The 20,215-nt window shown below is 42.9% G+C and overlaps 2 protein-coding genes across 2 annotated transcripts in view; both read left to right on the plus strand.

The window, feature by feature from the left end:
• Positions 1–111: 111 nt before the first annotated feature.
• On the plus strand, positions 112–10,025 carry SMG8 (SMG8 nonsense mediated mRNA decay factor). Its single transcript, XM_008178904.4, has 4 exons — positions 112–1,880; positions 4,412–4,557; positions 5,889–6,764; positions 9,322–10,025. The coding sequence occupies exons 1-4, from the start codon at positions 134–136 to the stop codon at positions 9,517–9,519; spliced, it is 2,967 nt and encodes a 988-aa protein (XP_008177126.2). The 5' UTR covers positions 112–133; the 3' UTR covers positions 9,520–10,025.
• A 2,730-nt stretch (positions 10,026–12,755) lies between these two features.
• Positions 12,756–20,215, plus strand: part of GDPD1 (glycerophosphodiester phosphodiesterase domain containing 1) — a 30,872-nt gene continuing 23,412 nt past the window's right edge. Inside the window, exon 1 of the mRNA XM_005298768.4 lies at positions 12,756–13,014. Within this exon, the coding sequence (XP_005298825.2) occupies positions 12,792–13,014 (223 nt within the window). The 5' untranslated portion in view covers positions 12,756–12,791. The remainder of the gene's footprint in view (positions 13,015–20,215) is intronic.

The following is a 20,215-nucleotide window of genomic DNA, read 5'->3' on the forward strand; positions in this document are numbered from 1 at the left end:
ACCTAGCAACCCACGGGGCTGAGGGCAAGGTGAGGGCAGCTGCGTTCCTACTGCTCAGCATCGCCCAGAGTTATGAGCATGCGCATTAACACCGGCGGCTTCTGGAGTTACCGCGCATGCTCTGCTGTGGCGCATGCCCAGTAGCTCCGAAGGAAGTCTGGCCCATTGGGCTGCCGCGGCGATGACTGTGCCGGTGAGCCTGCGGGAGCTGCTGCTGGCTGGGGGCGGCGGCGGCGGCGCGGAGGGGAGCGGCGGGACGGGCGCCCCCGCCCCCGCCCCCGGGGAGGAGGAGGTGTGTGTGGTGGGCATCTTCGGCAAGACGGCCCTGCAGCTGAGCTCCGAGAAGGCGGCGCTGGTGAGCACCGTGTGCGACCGGCAGGTCTTCCCCCTCTTCCAGCGGGAGAGCGCGGGGCACGGCGGGGCCGAGCCCAGGGATGGCGGGGAGCCCGCGGCCGGAGAGGGGGAGCCCGCCGCCCAGGACTACAACCTGCTGCAGGCCTACTACAGCCAGGAGAGCAAGGTGCTGTACCTGGTGCTCACCTCCATCTGCGACACCCCCCAGCTGCTGCAGGCCTGCAGGGACCTCAGCGCCGGGGACGCCAGGGTGCCGGGGCTCGGCCACCCCCCGGGCGCCCCGCTGCCCCATGCCGAGGCCCATGAGTTCTGGAAGCACCAGGAGAAGCTGCACTGCCTGAGCCTTCTCTACCTCTTCTCCGTCTGCCACATCCTGCTGATGGTGCACCCCACCTGCTCCTTCGACATCACCTATGACCGTGTCTTCAGAGCCCTGGATGGGCTGAGGCAGAAGGTGCTGCCCTCCCTCAAGGCCGCCATCAAGGACTGCCCGGTTGGCAAGGAGTGGAAGCTCAACTGCAGGCCGTGCCCGCCCCGCCTCCTCTTCCTCTTCCAGCTTAATGGGGCCTTGAAGGTGGACCCCCCACCAGGCAGGGGGCAAGACCTCTGCGGCCAGCTGGAAAAGCCCCCACCCAAGAAGCATTCACCTAAGAGGAGGTTGCAGCATGCCCTGGAGGACCAGATCTACCGCATCTTCCGTAAGAGTCGGGTGCTGACCAACCAGAGCATCAACTGCCTTTTCACTGTGCCTGCTAACCAGGCCTTTGTCTACATTGTGGCTGGTGGGGCCCAGGATGGAGAGGACCCGGTGGCCATGCTGCTGGAGCAGCTCAGGAGCAACTGCACGATGAAAGAGACCGATTCCTTGCTGGCACCCACCTTGGCGGGGCCCAGGAGATATCAGATGATGAGACATGGCAGGCAGCAGTTGTCCTTCCATGTTGAGAGTAGCAGTAGCAGCTCCAGCTCCTCTGGGCAGTTGGTGGACTGCACCCTCAAGGAGTTCCTATGGCAACATGTAGAGCTGGTGCTCAGCAAGAAAGGCTTTGATGATAGTGTGGGGAGAAACCCTCAGCCCTCTCACTTTGAGCTTCCTACATATCAGAAGTGGGTGGCTGCAGCTCAGAAATTGTATGAAGTGGCTATTGAGGGGAAAGATGATGACCCAGCTTCCCTCACTGGGGAACTGACCTCCAAAATTATGGGAAGCATCAAAGTCTTGGAGGGGTACCTAGATATAGACACTAAGTTTTCTGAAAACCGTTGCCAAAAGGCTCTCCCCATGGCCCACAGTGCCTACCAGTCCAACCTGCCCCACAATTACACTATGACAGTTCATAAGAATCAGCTGGCACAAGCCTTGCGTGTGTACAGCCAGCATGCCCGGGGACCAGCCTTTCACAAGTATGCCATGCAACTTCATGAAGACTGTTACAAGTTCTGGAGCAACGGGCATCAGCTGTGCGAGGAGCGAAGTTTAACTGATCAGCACTGTGTGCATAAATTTCACTTACTCCCAAAATCAGGTAACTAAGCTCAGTTGCGTTAGGATCCTTTTGCAGTTTTCGTTTACAAGTTTTAAGCCATAAAATGTTTTCCTATCTGACTGGCCACTGAATTTTAAAACTGGCTTTATTTTAAAAGAAATACTATTAGGTACAGTAGATCATAGACTCTAAAAATAGGTCTTGTGTCTAATGTTAATCTTCATGCAGAGTGCAGGAGTGATGGGTTTAGATTCCATTTCTCTGTTTATTGAAGGGATGGTTATAGCAAAGGCTGTGTTGCAGCATTCACTTAATTATCCCTACTGATGTGCCCACTCCTGATTGGGAGTGTCCACTCCCAGGAATTGAAAATAGTTGAGTTTCCATGGTCAGTTCAACCCTTGCTGTCTGTGCAGAGACTGCCAGTTGTGGTGTGTAATTTGCCTCTAGGTGTGTAATGTGTATACGTGGGATGGGACCACCAAACTCATTTCATAGAGGACAGAAAACAGTAATCAGATGGTGGTAACAGATGTATTAGAACTAGTAATCTAGAGGTTAAAGGCTCCATACCCTATTCTCAGTTCCTTGTGTCGTCACTTGCCCCCCCCAAATGTAACTTTGATTTAGAACCCCTCCCCCCAAAAAACTAATTGCTACTTGGTGTGAATAAAGGTTGCAGGATTGGACTCATTAATTATTGGGTTCTCTCCATGCTAGTTGGACATATGTCCTTAGAATCCTAGAATATCAGGATTGGAAGGGAGCTCAGGAGGTCATCTAGTCCCACTCCCTGCTCAAAGCAGGACCAAACCCCAACTAAATCATCCCAGCCAGGGCTTTGTCAAGCCTGACCTTAAAAACCTCTAAGGAAGGAGATTCCACCACCTCCCTAGGTAACCCATTCCAGTGCTTCACCACCCTCCTAGTGAAAAAGTTTTTCCTAATATCGAACCTAAACCTCCCCCACTGCAACTTGAGACCATTACTCCTTGTTCTGTCATCTGCCACCACTGAGAACAATCTAGATCCATCCTCTTTGGAACCCCCTTTTAGGTAATTGAAAGTAGCTATCAAATCCCCCCTCATTCTTCTCTTCTGCAGACTAAACTTAGGAATCATTAAAAAGGGGATAGAGAATAAGACTGAGAATATATTCTCTTATCTGTCAGAGGATGGAGATGGATGGCAGGAGAGAGATCACTTGATCATTGCCTGTTAGGTTCACTCCCTCTGGAGCACCTGGCATTGGCCACTGTCGGTAGACAGGATACTGGGCTAGATGGACCTTTGGTCTGACCCGGTACGGCCTTTCTTATGTTAAACAATCCCAGTTCCCTCAGCCTCTTCTCATAAATCATGTGCTCCAGCCCCCTAATCATTTTTGTTGCCCTCCGCTGGACTCTTTCCAAATTTTCCACATCCTTGTAGTATGGGGCCCAAAACTGGACACAGTACTCCAGATGAGGCCTCACCAATGTCAAATAGAAGGGAATGATCACGTCCCTCGATCTGCTGGCAATGCCCCTACTTATACAACCCAAAATGCCGTTAGCCTTCTTGGCAACAAGGGCACACTGTTGACTCATATCCAGCTTAGAAAGATGGTTTCCTAGGGAGGTGCAAATGCTATTTTAAAATAGAGCCTTACTGTGCAAGGAATATATATAAATAGCCAGAAGAACCATTTGTCCTTTCAAGCAAGACTGGTAAGTGTCATGGTTAAGAACGTGTGTTCTCTTGCTTTCACCTGGTAAAAGGACAACACAATTTTCACACTCTTAGATCTGGTCACTGGGCTACAGCACACTGTGTACCACCCATGATTACTCTGCAGGCTTGACTGAGCACCAGTGGTTAACACAGTGACCCAAAACAGCCTCTTCAAAACAATGTATTGTTTTATCTTAACAGTAGGAACAAGGCATAACAAGAAAAAAGGATTTCAACACAATAAAAGGTCTATATGCATATTTGCCTTACTTAAAGGTTTAGTAGTCCTAGTTAATCCCTGACCCCTTTGCCTCTAGGGATTGGGGTTCAGTCTACTCCCCAGCAGTCTTTGTCTCACTTTTTCCTATCCTTCAGGGACCATCTTCTTATCCATCCAAACTTCACTGTTCCAGTTTCCTCTGCTTGGATCCCCCTATGGGGACTCCCAAGCCAGATTGTTGAAATCAGCTTGGTCAGAGGTAAAATGTAAAATAAATGGTAGTTGCATTGTTTTTAAAATATTGATAAATGGGGGGCTATCTATCCTCTGCTTAAATCAACCCCTTGCAGTCATATAGCCAACACAATAACAATCAAATGGTGGAACATAAATTATTACATAGCAGCTCCATATCCTGCACAATAAGCAATTGGCAAGAAAGGCAGCTCAGTGTGTACAAAGGGCCTTTGTAACTGGTTGTATAACAAACATAAGGAAGGGGTTTGGCAATTTTGGAAAGTAATTTGGGGGGAAGTATGAGGGATCATTGCAGAAGAGGGTTGAAGATAGCCAAATTATACAAGTATCTCTCCAGAGGGGGTGAAGCAAATGCCAATTAATCTTGTTACTTTTTCAGGGGAAAAACCAGAGCCAGATAGAAACCCTCCAGTGTTGTATCACAACAGCCGGGCTCGCTCCACTGGTGCCTGTAACTGTGGGAGGAAACAAGCACCCCGGGATGATCCCTTTGATATCAAAGCAGCCAATTATGACTTCTATCAGGTAATCATTAGCTTTCCATTTTTGCTTCAAAGGAAAATATTATTTATTAAGCCATAGCTATGCTTGTGCTATACAAACAAGGCACAGCTTATCCTGAAGAGTCCAAAGAAAAAGTTAAGAGGTAACTTGATTGTGGTCTATAAATGTCTATGGGGGAGAAGAGAAAAAGTGATTGGAAGCGGAAGCTAGCCAAATTCAGACTTAAAATAAGGTGCATATTTTTAATAGCAAGGGTAATTAACCATTGAAATAATTTGCCTGGGGATGTGGTGGATCCTCCGTCACTTGACACCTGTAAATCAAGACTGGATATCTTTCTAAATATATATTTTATAGTTTTAACAGATGTTATGGGCTTGATGCAGGAATTACTGGGTGAGATTCTGTGTCTTGGGTTATGCAGGAGATGAGGCTAGATGATCATAATGCTCCCTTCAGACTTCAAAATCGGAGTCTAGGTCTGAGACAGACAAAACAGTGCAGACACAACTAGTACCTAGTGTTCCAATAAGAGTTAGAGCTGGCATGGGAGTACTGTACAGCCTTTTTTAAAATGGTCTTTGCGTTAGTTTATGTTAAGGAGGGATTTGATGGAAGAAAATGAGTCCTCTGACCACAAGGCGAGAGAGAGACCTAAGTGAAAGGGGCGCTTGGGAAAAAGAAGAGCGTTTTAGGCTATTTAAATATTACTTTTTTTTCTATCCTGCTCCTGTAAGACCCAAGCAGCTTTTACTCCTGTTGCCTTAACAGCAGTACTAGTACCTTGCAGGATCAGACCCACGCCATCTGAATAGCTTGGTGAACAACCTATTCATTTTCCATGAAAGCAGTAAACGACTGGCTTTTCTACAATCACAAATTTGTACCACTTTGACTATACTAGGATAGTTAAAGCAGTACTATTCCATACCTTCCAGTCAGGGGTTCAGCAATAATAGTATTGAGGTGCTTATATTGGTGTAGCTTATAAGGGAAGGTGTAAGGCACCTTTATACCAATATAACTGCATCCTCACTAGGGATTGCACTGATCTTTAACTGTTTGTAGAAAATCATACCCCTAACCAAAATAGTTATACTAATACAAAAACAGTGTGTGGACCAGGCCTAATCATAACAGTTATGTGCATAGTGTCTGTAGTTCATTCAGAAGTGCACTGGTTCCCACTTCACCAAAAGAGAGCCTCTCAATATTTGCTTGAAGCTAGATTGCATTGTCTTGTTAATACTATAGCTTATTATATTAAACTGCATTCAGTTAGTTTTGTGATTCAGAGCTATGTGAACATTGAGACTACAGATGACAAGTTAACTGTGTTCCATCTTTCACAGCTGCTGGAAGAGAAATGTTGTGGGAAACTGGACCACATCAACTTCCCGATATTTCAGCCGAGTACACCTGATCCAGCACCAGCCAAGGATGAGACCTCACCTGCCCCTCCAGAAGGAGAAGCTGAGAAACTTAAAGAAAAAGAGCCTCAAACCCAGGGAGAGAGCACCAGCCTGAGCTTAGCCCTTAGTTTGGGTCAATCGACGGATAGCCTGGGCACCTACCCAGCTGATCCTCAAGGTGGAGGAGACAATGCAGAGGCTCACGGGCAAGCATCAGAATCTAAAAGCGAGAAGAGGCCAAGCTTGGTAGATCGCCAGGCATCCACTGTTGAGTATCTTCCTGGCATGCTCCATTCTAATTGCCCTAAGGGCCTTCTTCCCAAATTCTCTAGCTGGTCACTGGTTAAACTTGGCCCTGCTAAGGCTTATAACTTCCACACAGGCTTAGACCAACAGGGCTTCATCCCAGGAACAAACTATTTAATGCCTTGGGACATTGTCATCAGGACAAGAGCTGAAGATGAGGGAGATCTAGACACTAATTCTTGGCCTGCTCCTAATAAAGCTGTTCCTGGGAAACGAAGTGCAGTTGTAATGGGAAGAGGAAGGAGGAGAGATGACATAGCTCGAGCCTTTGTTGGATTTGAATATGAAGATGCCCGTGGTCGGAGGTTCATGTGTTCAGGGCCTGAGAAAGTCATGAAGGTGATGGGTGGTGGGCCAAAAGAATCTGCTATAAAAGCCCTTAATTCTGATATGCCCTTATACATCCTCTCATCAACTCAGGGACGAGGACTTAAACCATATTATGCTCAGTTTATAAGACTCTTTGTTGTAGTGCCAGATGCTCCACTGCAGATAATACTGACACCTCAGGTAAGAAATTAAAAATAGAATCTAGCTACCTGTTAGTGACTGTAGGAACTGCAAAATGTAACTCTAAAAAGTGTATTAACAACACTTATTGTGGGACACACACAGGAATGTAGGATCCTTCATCGTTGAAGAGGTAAGAGTAGATAATCCAAGAAGTTCCTTCCAACCTGAACCAGGATTTAATTACAGACACTCCCCGTTCTGGAACGCCTTGCGTAAGTCAAATTTTGAGTAAGTCAGGAATGTTTACCCGACAATTATGTTGCACCCCAACCCCCAAAAATAAAATAAAATATGGAACTTTTTCCGTAAGTGCAGATTTGTGTAAGTCAGCTTTGCGGAACCCGGGGAGCGTCTGTAATGTTCTTTAGGTCAATCCAAATTGGTATTGGCCAAAAGTTGTTGGATTGTTGCACCAAACCCATTTCTCATAGGCCGGTTTTAGTTCAGAAATTCTCAGCAGGCAGACGACATGTAAACCACCACCTCATTGGGAATGCTCCTTGATATTTTCAGCCAAGGACTGAATGGGGAATGAAGATAAGTCTCTTCTCATTCCTTAGGGAGAGTCCCAGCAGATCAGGTTTGAGTACAATGGTGGTGTGGGGAAGTTTGCTGTGTAGTTGCAAATGCTGTACGTGTTCTGTAAGCAAATATTTCTTCAGTCACCAAGACTGTTATGACTTTAGCATTTGTTAGCATAACTTTCTTCTTAATACACATTTTATCACAGATGACATAGTGGAGTTCCAATAGGTTGAAAAGACATTTTAAATACTATGCCACAAAAAATGCATCAGAATAAAGTACCTTTTTAAAAATAACTACTGAACAATGGGAACATAAATTAAAAATTAAAATGTCTTCACAGAAAAATGGTGATTCATGGCTAAGTTGGATTTTTATCTTCAATTCTCTGAACTCTGGGGACAGAATCTGTAGAATGAAAAAGATGTAATTTTCATCTATTTCTAGATGCTGGGAAAAGGAAATTGATATTTGATATATGTGCCCACTTACTTTTTTTTTAAAGTAATGAAATATGAACAAGATGTGTTTTCCAATAGTACTCTGTCATGGAATAATCTTACCATTTATATAGCACTTTGTAAAATATGGCAACAAAATTTCATTTGTTGGTACTGAAAGTAAATAATACAGCACCACTGAAATGCAGCCAGCACACAGTATGTTTATATCAGTTGTGGGGAGAAACCATCTATTCCCCTAAAGTGCCCTGGGATCATTCCTATACCTATGTTCAAAAGAGATTAATTCAAACTTGAACAGAAAAGTGCTACTAGAATGATCTGGGGAATGGGAAGCCTATATCATATGGGGAGACTAAAAGGTGTCTTGTTTAGTCTAGCAAAATGAAGGCTGAGAGGAAATATGATTGCTGTCTATAATTGCATTGGGCATGGGCATCAGGGATGGAGAAGAGCTATTTGAGAGAGATAGGTTGGAAATTTAGAAGGTTTCTGATCAGAGGAGTGAGGTCCTAGAACAGCCTTCCAATAGGAGTAATGGGGGCAAACAACCTATCTAATTTTAAGATGGAGCTTGATAAGTTTAAGAATGGAATTGTATGACTGATTTGCCTGTGATAGCAAGGGACTGGACTCAGTGTCTCAAGAGGTCCCTTCCAGTGCTATATTCCTACAAAGCAAACCGAACCTGTTTTAGAGGAGACTTTAAAGACCCACATACTAAATTGTTTTTTGTTTTGTAAGTTCAAGCAGGAGTAGTAATGATTAAAGCTACACACAGCAGTGAAATGGCACCAATTACATACACGAAATGCAGTAACTTCACTTCAGTGGTTAAGATTCAGTTTTGTAGTCTAATCTTTCAGACCCGCATTTAACTTCCATGAGTTTTGCCTGTGTATGAGCTGCAAGATCAGGCCCTAATGGTGATATATCAAAATTCCTCTTTAGGGTTGAATGTGGATGAAATGGCAAGGAAAAAGCTAAATCAACTAGTGATACTTATGTCCATAAGTGATATGATTTCTAAGGCCCTTGTCCACCCTGTGAAAATCTAATATGCCTAAGGAAAAAATTACATCACATCAGTTCTTGACCTGGTTAAGACACCGCTCAGTCTTCTAGTGCAGTTGATAAACAATATTTTAAGTGCTCTCGAATCACGTTACGGTCCTGAAAAATCCAAGGTGGTAGAACAATTTGAGTCACAGTTGAAGCAGTCTATTCTTGTCTGCACTACACAGATGCAACTGGGTCCCTAAATGTAGATTTTATTTATTTATTTATTTTGTAGTGTGAAACAGGGCCTTAGTGATCTGATGCCAAATCTGTTATCTTAAGTTCAGCATCTTGATCACACTGGGGTTTGAAACTTATTTCCTTTCTGGCAAGAACAGCATTTAAACACTGTCTTCTAAAAATGCACTAAAGTGGCTTCAAACCGCATTTTAGTAGAGACTTAATAGACCAGTGTGGATTTAGTTATTTGAGAGGGTTTTATTCCAATAGTTTGCTGATTTTATCTTTTAAAGCACTTAACATATTTCTTACTCTGTTGTTTTTTTCAGGTTCAACCAGGGCCTCCGCCTTGCCCTGTATTTTACCCTGAGAAACAGGAAATAACCCTCCCGCCTGATGGACTGTGGGTGCTTCGATTCCCTTACGCTTATGTGACAGAACGTGGACCCTGTTTTCCTCCTAAAGAAAACCAGCAGTTAATGAGTTATAAGGTTGTTCGAGGAATACTAAAAGCCATTACACAATAAGAATTATTCTGGTACATTGGTCCTGGTTTAAGGTGACTTGTTTTTTCAATCCAAATTATGGATTTTGATTCCTGACTGTTGATACTTAAACAGTAATCACTGCTTGGTATAGTGAAACCACTGCATGTAAAGTGAATAGGGTCCAGATTCAGAATAAAGTTCTGAGTATCAAAGTGGAGAAAGGAACATGACAACATTCTCTGTTTACCAATCAGTTTTCATATGTAGAAACCGGCGACTTTTAATTTATCTTTATATGTCTGAGCCTGTGTCCCTACATGTTTTCATGAGTCAACTCCTTGTCCCTAATTACATATTTAGGAACTTATATTAAAATTACCCCTGCTTGGAATCAAGCTGTTACTTGTCAGATGGAGACAGTGAGAAGAGAATCTTTTTGTCTCTCTAACCTGCCTTTTTAAATCAAAAATATGGACTCTTATTGTGTTGTTAGCAGAAACTTTGTATTTGAGTTTTTAAAATGTAATTACAGATATCTTTAGTCATTTTTGGATTTGTCTTCTCAATTCCATCAGAGCCAGGAACCCTGTTCATTCAGGTCAGACATATTAAAATAAATAAATAAATTAAAAATAGGTGTATATTTGTGGATCAGACAACCAGATCTTATTTTTGAACATTATCTATCCAGTGCCATAGCTGTGGCCATAAGAAATCAGCTCCTACACCTGAGTCATGGTTAGGTGTGCTTAAAAAAAAAGATAAAATATTGACAACTGAAACCCGTTCTAAAACAAGTTTAAAAATTAAAAAAACAAACAAAAAAGCCCTCGTAGCATATAACAAAAGGTTAGAATTTCTCCCAGTTTGCACTACTATTGCAATTAAAGCACAGAACTGGAATTGTGATGAGTGGGTTCTTTTCCCTTCCAATTATTTGCCATGTTAAGTAAATTACTCAAATGGTTGCTTCATTTTCTGAACTATACGATGCGGATAATACCTCCCTTGCTTCTTGAGGGCTGCTATGTGACTTAATGCATGAAAGTTTAGAAAGTGCTTTGAGATCCTAGAGCAGAAGACTTAAGAAGGAGATTACTAAATTGTTCAAACTTCTTCATACAGCAATTGAATAGAGAAACATCATTGAGAGCAGAAGAATTTGCATACACAAACTGAAGTGATGTTTAAACTGTTACTGGAAGAAGAGGAAAATTCCCCTGGAACCAAAACAGCTGATAACAGTTGATGGTGCTTGTAAAATATATGTGAAAGGCACTTATGCAGTATAACACTTATGTACAGGAGTACAGCTGTAGAGAGATTAGAGCAGCTGGCCCATTGGAAGGCTCTTCCATCTCAAATAACTCTGAAGTGAAGGGCTTGGTTTTCAGAGAGTCAATCTTATATTCAGATTATGTGTATGCTGTCATTGATCATAAATTACTGAACTTTAAAGAAAGTTAATCTGTTTCACTTGAGGAAGAAGGTGGAGTGGAAATATCTTATCAAGGATAAAATGGTGCAGATCATGTTGTCTTTGTGGAATAACTATTTATCAAGATTTTGCCATAATTGATAAACTCATAAATGATCAGTACATGAAGACTGGGTTTAGTGCAGTTTTACACATTAAATGGCCAAATGCAGCTTGCTTCCAATTCAAGCAAAAGAACAATCAATCTTTCCTAAACTCTTAACAATTTCCTATCCAATCTCCATTAATTTTAAATGTCTAATTGTCTGAAATCTATCAGACTTTTAGATCTTTATCCCACTTTTGGCCTTGGTATGTGGGAAAGTTTGCCTCTAACCTCTTTCAGGTGGCGTTGTGAGCGCTGGTGCACTTAAACTCCAGAATGAATGGAGGATTATGATAATGTAATAGGCACTGTAGGTCTCCCTCTAAAACAAGCAAAACATTACACAAATTCCTGGGTTTATGGTGTTTATTGATCACACCTGGCCTATGTCACATTGGTACTGTCCTCCAAAAAGGAAAGTTTAACAGAGAGATTATTTTTGTTGATCCCAGAAACCATTCTTGCAATAGTTTTTTAAGTATGATTTTATTTTAGATGGGGTTTTACAGTGCTGGTTATTAAACATCCATTGTGCTTTCCATAAGAAGAGGCATTCACAGGCACACTCAGTCAATTGTACTTCAGTCACTTGTTTTACACCTGTTGAATCACAAGCAATTGGCTGTTTCCAGGCTAGCCACCCTCTGCTGATTTACCCTGTGTCCATATTAGGGCTGTGTTAAACCCAGTGATGTGCATGTGACTGGCATCTTTAATCAAAACATTCTCAAGCATCTCCATTTCTGTGCGGGTGCTACCTCTTCCATCCCAAGTAGGTGAAAGGGGTAGCACCTGTGGTTGCCTGGACGATGGGATGGGGGAGAATGTAAGGATGCCCATAGGCAGAGGTTTAAGGGCTGTAGGTGAAAAGTTATAAAACTTGACACAAATGCTTGTATGCTGGGTGAGGGAAAGAGATGATTCAAAGATATGCTCTGCCTAAACCACTGGAGAAAGCAGGAGAGGGTTTGAGGTTCCCCTCAGAGGTTGGGGGGAGGAAGCCTAGAGGAGCACTCCCTGCTGGGGTGAAATGGGGGCAAGCCCCTCATCTAGGAGGGATGGGAAGGGGAATTCCTTCCATGGCATAAAGTTCCCCTGTGCTGTGTGACAGGGTTTAATCTTGCTATGGGGAAAGAAAGAGGTCTAAATACTCTGATGAAGGGAGGAAATGAAGTGAATGAGTCCTCCTTGGGGGAAGAGCCCTCTTAGGGAAGGTAGAGGCTGGGGGGGGGGTTAACCCCATGTGTGCAATAGCAGGGTACAATCTGTGGGGAGGTGATTAATCCACCTCCTGGGATGGGGGGGAGGGTTTTGAGGTTAATTCCCCTCCTCTGTGTGTGGGGCAGGGAATGACGTCAGGGAAGGTGAGAGCCTGGAAAGGGGGATTAACCCCCACTCCCTGGTGTATAGGGCAGGGCGAAGGGGTTGACTCCCCCCTTGCAGGGGGGGCTGAGTCCCCTGGGGGCAAGAAGGGGGGCTCAATTCCCCTCAAGGGGGGCTGAGCCCCCTGGGGGCTAGAAGGGGGGGTGAGTTCCCCTCGAGGGGGTGGGGGTGAGTCCTTGAGTGCAGGGGACTGGACTAGATGATCTCTCGCGCTCCCTTCCAGTTCTATGATTCTATGAGCCCCCAAGTGTTAGAAGTGGGTCAGTTTCCCCTCAAGGGAGGGCCGAGCCCCCTTCTCGCGCGTGCGGCTGCGCGCCTGCGCTCTCCGTTCCCTCTCCCGGGTTGATGGGGGGGGGAGTGGCTGCGGCTGTGCAGGGCGGGCCTGTGCGCGGCTGCCGCAGGCCGGCCGGCTCGGTGGGAGCGGGCAGGATGGCCGGCGTCGCCCTGTATCTGGTCTCTACGCTGGGCGGCTACCTCCTCACCTCGGCGCTGCTGCTCAAATGCCCGGGACTGCTGCACCGGCCCAAGCGGCAGCGCTTCCGCTGCCGGCACATCTCCCACCGCGGCGGTGAGACCGGGGGCTCGGGGCCCGCGCGGCTCCTGCGGGGGCTGGGTCGTTTCCCGCCGTAACCATGAGGGGCCCGGGGCCCCCTCTCGCCTCAAGGGTTGGGGGGGCGGGGGATTACCCCCCTGCCCGGCTTTCCCCCATTCCTCCCCGGCCCGATGGTGGGGGACTCCCCTCAGACCCCTCTCCCCACAGCCCGGTCCTTGTTCTTGTGGGAGTGGGGGTCAGCCCCTAGCCGGGCTGCCCCTGCAGGGTGCAAGCCGGGCTGTGCCGCAAAGGGCTTGTAATCCCCTAGGCTGACGCGCTGTGTTTGTGGCACGCTGATCTGCCTGTTTCCTGGGGCGGGTTGGCTCTGCTAGGCAGCTGATAGCCAGCTGTGTGTGTCTGGCTGTGTGTGTCTGGCTGCGTGCAACCCAGCGATTTCCATTCGCACTGGGTCTCTCTTCCCCCCGCCCCCAAATCTTCTCCCCAGCACCCCATTTTTATCCCCGCCCCACCGCCTAATTGTCCTTGGTTTCAGGGTTGAACAAATTCTCCAACTCCATGCAAATCTCATATGGAGCCACCTGGCTTTGCGTGGAATCCACTTTTTGGTGGTTTCTGCCCGAAACTCAAACCCGGCCCAGATTCGCTATATGTTTTTTCTTCGTGAAAAGTGTGATCTAGTGGGGAGAGCAGGGCGTTGGGAGTCAGACTTCTGGGTTCTATTAAAATAATGGAAACATTTCCTAAAACCTAACTTTTTACAAAATCTACATTTCTGATTAGTGATTGACCTAAGTAACTTTGCTCCTACTGTTTTCTAGGGTATGTTAGTTAGCATATAACGAGCCTATTGATTTACCTCCTCCATAGTTGCACCAATCAGCAGCTTTAAAAGATAATTCTTATTCAATAGGATGGTTATCTGTTAGGCACTTCTATGCAAACAACCTTTACCCGAATGAAGGATAGTGCAACTGGGGCAGTAGTAGTAACCTTGGGATACTGAAACAGCTAGTTTACCATGTAAGACCAATACTGTGAGAAGTGAGTTGGATGTATATATAACATAGTGTTTGCTAAATAAAACTTCTTCAATCTACTGCTTTGGATATATTGTCAGGACCTTACTGTGTTACCACTATGAAATTCAGAAATCAAGATATCTCTTAACCTGTCTGAGTTTCTCTGTACTGAGATGGCTGATCAAACTCTAACCCTTCTATCTCAGTTTACAGCACCTGCATAGAAGTCCTCATCCATTATTTGTAGATAATCTTCCATTGGTCTAAATTTTGAAATGGTAAATCTGAAAGATGAGTAACTGAGCCCTGATATTCCATGCTAGCATCCATGCAGGCTGTGCAGATTGAGTTGCAGCCCATTGAGTTGTAAGCCCATTGCTTCCCAGTCACACTCATTGCAAATAGGCATCCACTTTGTTACGTTTTAAATTGATAATGAACTATATTTTCTTGTGGTCACTGGGGGTTTGTGCCGAATCGATTGTATGTACAAAGTAGAGGGAGGAGAGCCTTCTTGTTTCATATATGTTTTGGAGAATTCTGTCATCTTCTAACTCATCCATGGGCTCTGTTCATGGCTCTCGTCTGCCCTACATTGATGTTCTCTGAAGTAGAATGTGAAATGAAAATCTCTAGATGTGGCCACTTTGGCTCAGTGCCAAGTATGGCAGGGAAGGAGGTCTTTGCATTTGTTTGGACCTTTGGCTATATAGCTGACATACCAAGTAAGTAAGCAGTACATCACTATGGAGAGGTACCTAAACACATAATATGTCAGAATACATGTAGTAAACCCAGCCTTTGCATTTCAAAGGAAGGAAGATGATTCATTGCAGCAGTTAATTTTCTTGTTTCAGTTCCTCTGTCACAAGTTAGTTCGTGAAAATTGTGTTGCAGAACTAGGGCTCCTTTTTCAAAACATTACAACAGACATTTACAGGGAATTTGACAGGGTGGATTTGATTTAAATCACTAGTCAGGAAGACTTGATTTAATAATGGATTTCTACATAAAAGTGTATTATTTTTGGTTGCTATAACCTTAATACATATTCTTCACAACTCAGAGATAGATGTAGGTTTCATTTTTAGAAGGTACACACTATACTTTCAGAGAGGTGTAAGGGATTGACTCTGGGTACACAAATTTGCAGAGGGACAATAGGGTTGAGGTCTGTTATTTCTCACCTCTATATATTATTTATTTATTTAAAACATTTTTGCTGTTAACAAGCATGTTACCTCTGGAGACACAAATCCACAGTTTGAGAACTGCAAAACTAAGCATCTCTGATGGTATTTTCTAGACTGAGCACTGAGTCCCATTGGGTAGATAGAAAGATTAACCTAAATAATACATACAGAAGACCCTGAAACACCATAAGATTGGGTCCCTAATCCATGAACTATTGGAACTCATTTACAAAACTTTTCTTAAACGTTACATGAATATATTGTCTCATACTGCAGAATTAGAATTTATAATCCCTATTCCATTTAAGATATCTTTGAGCTATAACATATCTTAATTAAAACTATCTTTAGTTTTTTTCCTCAAAAAGCATTTTATCCAAAAAAATCTGATTTTAAATAAAAAAAAAAGGTGTTTTTTTTTTTTTTTTTTAAATCATTGATTTTTATCCACCCTGGAATCTGAAAGATGACATGGTAATTCTATAGAAAGGACTTAATTAATCCTCTGGTACTCTCCCAGATTTCCTCCCAACAAATTCAGAAAGTTTTCTCTCAATCATTACCTGTAGCCTTTTATATTTCTGAGATTGGGCACTTAGCCCACGAGAAAATGGTTGATCTGATGAGGAACATAAAAATACAGCAGTTACATTTTAAACATTTTTCGTGGTATTAGCTGTGTAATTTATCATTAATCTTTAATTTCTTATGTAGTATTGAGAAACAAAATGGTTAAATGAGTACTTGAACAATTACCCATATTAGTTAATGAGTGAGATGAATCCTTTAGTTGAAGACCATAGGACAAATGTTTTTTTCAGGGTTAAATTTCTATTGACTCTGGTAAAGGTAACTTTTTATTTATTTATTTATTTTAAACAGTGATTTTTGTCCGAGTTATTAGTGGCTGGAGTCAGTGATTAAACTTATTTTTTTCTGAGAACTACTGGTGCAGAGCACTTGGTAACTGTGTGTCCTAGATGTCACACAGGGCTTTCTTCTCATTAAACTGTACATGCTTGCACTGGGTAATATAACCTGTCAGCGTGGTCTTAAATTTCATTCTTACATTCATGAGATGCACACATTTTTTAATCTTCCTTCTGCTGTCTAAATTCTTGCACCATGTCCTTTACTTTGGCCTTTGAGTACCTTTGAGACTAACAAATTTATTAGAGCATAAGCTTTCGTGGACTACAGCCCACTTCTTTGGATGCATCCGAAGAAGTGGGCTGTAGTCCACGAAAGCTTATGCTCTAATAAATTTGTTAGTCTTTAAGGTGCCACAAGTACTCCTGTTCTTCTTTTTGCGGATACAGACTAACACGGCTGCTACTCTGAAACCTGAGTACCTTTGTCTTGCTTGCTAACCATATTATAAGGCTTGGCGTATAAATGTGTTTTAAAATGAAATTCAAACAAAATTGATAATACCAGGAGGATCTAGTCAACAGTTGTAATTTTCTATCCATCATGACTTTTCTGTGTAGCCGTCTCCCATGCTTGAAACTTTAGGAGGAATCATCTCCTCAGCTGACATCTGACTCCTGTTTCTGCTGTGGAAAATCCCTGGTCACTTCAGATATGTTGCCAGAGTGCAACTCCCATTTTTCTTGCTGATTTTGTTCATTGCTAATGGGTTTGTTTCATCCCATTCAGACTACTGTAATATTCTCTTTTCTCACTGCATAACCAGCTGGTGGTAACCCCTATGCTAGGAATCTGGCTAGCAGCAGGCCAGGCAATAAAACTCCAGTTCTAGCTCAGCTACATCCTTTGGCTGTTGGGTTCTGTGTTGGCTCCACTGCCTTTGCAATCTTCAGCCAACTTTCTGTTCTTTAAACTATTCTTTCTGCTCCCCAAAAGCACCCACAAGCATGATTGTCTGCTGCCAATCTATTTGTCTCACCGCTACCTGTACCATGTGGCTGGCCACACCCATCAATTAAAGCCTGACTTGTGGACTTCCATGCTGCTATTGAAGATTAACTTGATTTTTGCTTTTGTTTTCTCTTTACGTTTTGGGCTTATGGACTGTGTTACTACAGCGAAGTCAAAGTTTAAGATAGTTTAAGATTCTTGTCCTCATCACTAAGGCCCTGTGTGGCTTTGCCTTATCTAAGGAATTGAGTTAAGCTACATTGATATAAGCCATGTTTCAATTAAATTAAATGTGTCCACATACAATCTTGCTGTAGTATAACTAAATCAGTTTAAAATCGTACATTTAAATTAAACTGGTGCAACTTTGAATGTAGGCAAGGCCTTAGACTCCAAATCTCCTTTTATTACTTCTCTTCTGAGCCTGAATTTCATTTACATCTCTTGAATTAGCTCTGTGTAAATATCAAAACAAAATAAGGTGTGAAGTTTTTGAACAACTCTGATATAAAAGGTTTAGAAAACCTGCCCTTTGAGGAAAGGTTAAAAACCTGGGCATGTTATAGTCTTGAGAAAAGAAGACTGATGGGGAACCTAACAACAGTCTTCAAATATGTTAAGGGCTGTTTTAAAGAGGACTATGATCAGTTGTTCTCCCTGTCCACTGAAGGTAGGAAAAGACATAATTGGCTTTATCTTTATATTTAGATTAGGTATTAGGAGAAACTTTCCAACTCTAAGTTTAGTTACACACTGGAATAGGCTTCAAAGAGAGGTGGAATACCCATCCCTGGAGGTTTTTCAGAACAGATAGAGACACAGTTAGGAAATGAAATAAAAAAATAATCAGTTTGTATCATGCCATCAGTGTCTCATGTCGTGTCAGTCTAACCATAGTACACTTGTTGCCATTCAACCTGTCAGTTTGAGGGTCCCACAGCCAGTGACCTCTGCAGTTAAATTCTGTGAACTAGTGGAAATGAGTGGGGCCTTGTCTAAACACAGAAGCTGCACCAGTTAACTTAAATTGGTGTCGTGCAGTTTTTGTATCTGGAGTCTTACATCAGTTTAAAAGTATTTCAGTTTAACTTGCACCTGTAAATTTACCACGCTAAACGTACATAAGTTTAAATTGATATGAGTATCCACACACACAGTTGTATGGGTTTCACTAAATCAGAATAAAATATGATCTCTAGTTAAACCATTACAGCTTTGTAGACCAGGTCTCATTATCAATTTGTACCATATTCTTTATCAAGTCTCTCTCCGCCCCTCCATCCCTTTGTCACAGCGAAGAGGTAGCAGATATTTGCATAGGTGCCTTCTCCAACAGACAGTGCTTCCAGATACTGTAGCTCTTGTATGTTTCCAGGTTTTTTTAGTATTTTATGGATTATGATCCTTGTTTAAAAACAAGTGTATCTACATGCTAGGCTAATTTCAAAGGCTCGTTCAACATTAGGGAAGGGTCATCTTAATCTTGCAAATCTCTTTTTAGTTTACTCCTGGCTCAGAGTAAAATAGGTTTGTATATCTGTCCTTATCCCAGCTGAAACTAATATCCTTTTCACTACCCCCATGCCAGGCCTCTCTATCTTGGCAAAAAATCCTTTTTGATGCTAATTAGGCTTCTATTTATTTTACTCAAATTGATTCAGGAAGTATCCTAAATGTAAAGATACAGGCTTCTATTTTCTAATAATTCCAACTTTTTATCAGATATGAATTTTTGCCAGGTAGAATTAAATTTGTCATAATTCTACAGTAACCTTACTCTGGTCATTCAGAGTCCAGGACTATGTAGCCAAACAGGTCTGTGGACCACCAAATACTTTGCTGACTGCAGTTTGCGAACCTCTGATGTGGAGTTGTTGCTGAAATTTGTCCACAAAAATAAGTAAGTCTTGATTTCTCATTCTGAAGCCATATTCTGTTTTTTTGTGTCTTCCCCATGCAATATAAACATGGAACAGATTTAGAGCAAAGTTTTTAATGTCTCTAGTGGAAGCTATAGTAGGGAAGAGGAGTATTTTGAACACTGGCTGGGCTGTGTTGTTAGGAAGAGTAGGCTTCAAGAGCATGGTCAGTCCACTCTTTCTTTCACGGTGTTCATTCTCACCCTCTCCCGCTGTCCCTGAAATAGATCTCCTGTGTGTTTTTACTGCTATATCATGGGACCCATTCTCATGAATGAAGATACTTGAGACAAAATTCTCCAGTAGTGGGGTGTTATGCTATTGGCCTGCCATTTCTTGGGATGATGATGTTTGTTCAACTCAGTTTCTAAAGGATGCACTTTGCACCATCTCTGTCTGGAAGCTGAAATTATCTTCTCTACAGCACATACTTCCCTCATTTGAAAGGGCCTTAGGTTCATCTTAAATCCTGCAGCTGGGCTTTGTGTTAGCATGTTCAAAAAGTTTAGCAATGTTTTAGTTAATCTGCAGAATTTGTCAAGAAGTCATACAGGATTCATTATTCTTGACTGATACCAGTCAAAGTTCTCTTGTGTGAAGCAGACTTGTTTTGTGGTTAGTGTCTTATTATAGATAATTAAGTGTCTGTTTCATTTCATCTGTGCTATTGACATTGCACTTTAATGCAATTTGAAAAATAGTCTGAAGTATGTGGTATTCTAAATGTCTTGTTTGTGATTTGCAGATCATATATAATGAGGATAAAATGCTGTCTAGGGAGTTCTACAAAACAGCCTTCAATTGCTTTTTTTTTTTTTTATATATAGAGATACAGGTTCAGGGCAGGGCACTATGTCTTGGGAGTAGTAGTCTTTGTGGACCACACATCTGTATTCTGTACTCTGTATATGGAGTAGTCTGCTCTACTTTATGCCAGTTATGTGGGGACCTCTGGCAAGTTCCCAGTATGGCCCTTTGGGGAAAGTCTAAGTCTCTAATTTATATAATACTCAATAAGAATTTCAGTGCTTTCTGTGTTCAAAGTGCTGTACTAACACTAAGACTTATAGAAGTGTTTTAAGGATTAGCCTCATTTTACAGATTGGAAAGCTGAGGCACAAAGAGGTGACGTGACTTGCCTAAGATGATACAATGAGTCAGTGTCAGATAGGATTAGAATTCAGGATTCCTGGCTCGTTCCTCC

Source organism: Chrysemys picta, chromosome 19 (genome assembly GCF_011386835.1).
Source record: "Chrysemys picta bellii isolate R12L10 chromosome 19, ASM1138683v2, whole genome shotgun sequence".
NCBI classification, from domain to species: Eukaryota; Metazoa; Chordata; order Testudines; family Emydidae; genus Chrysemys; species Chrysemys picta.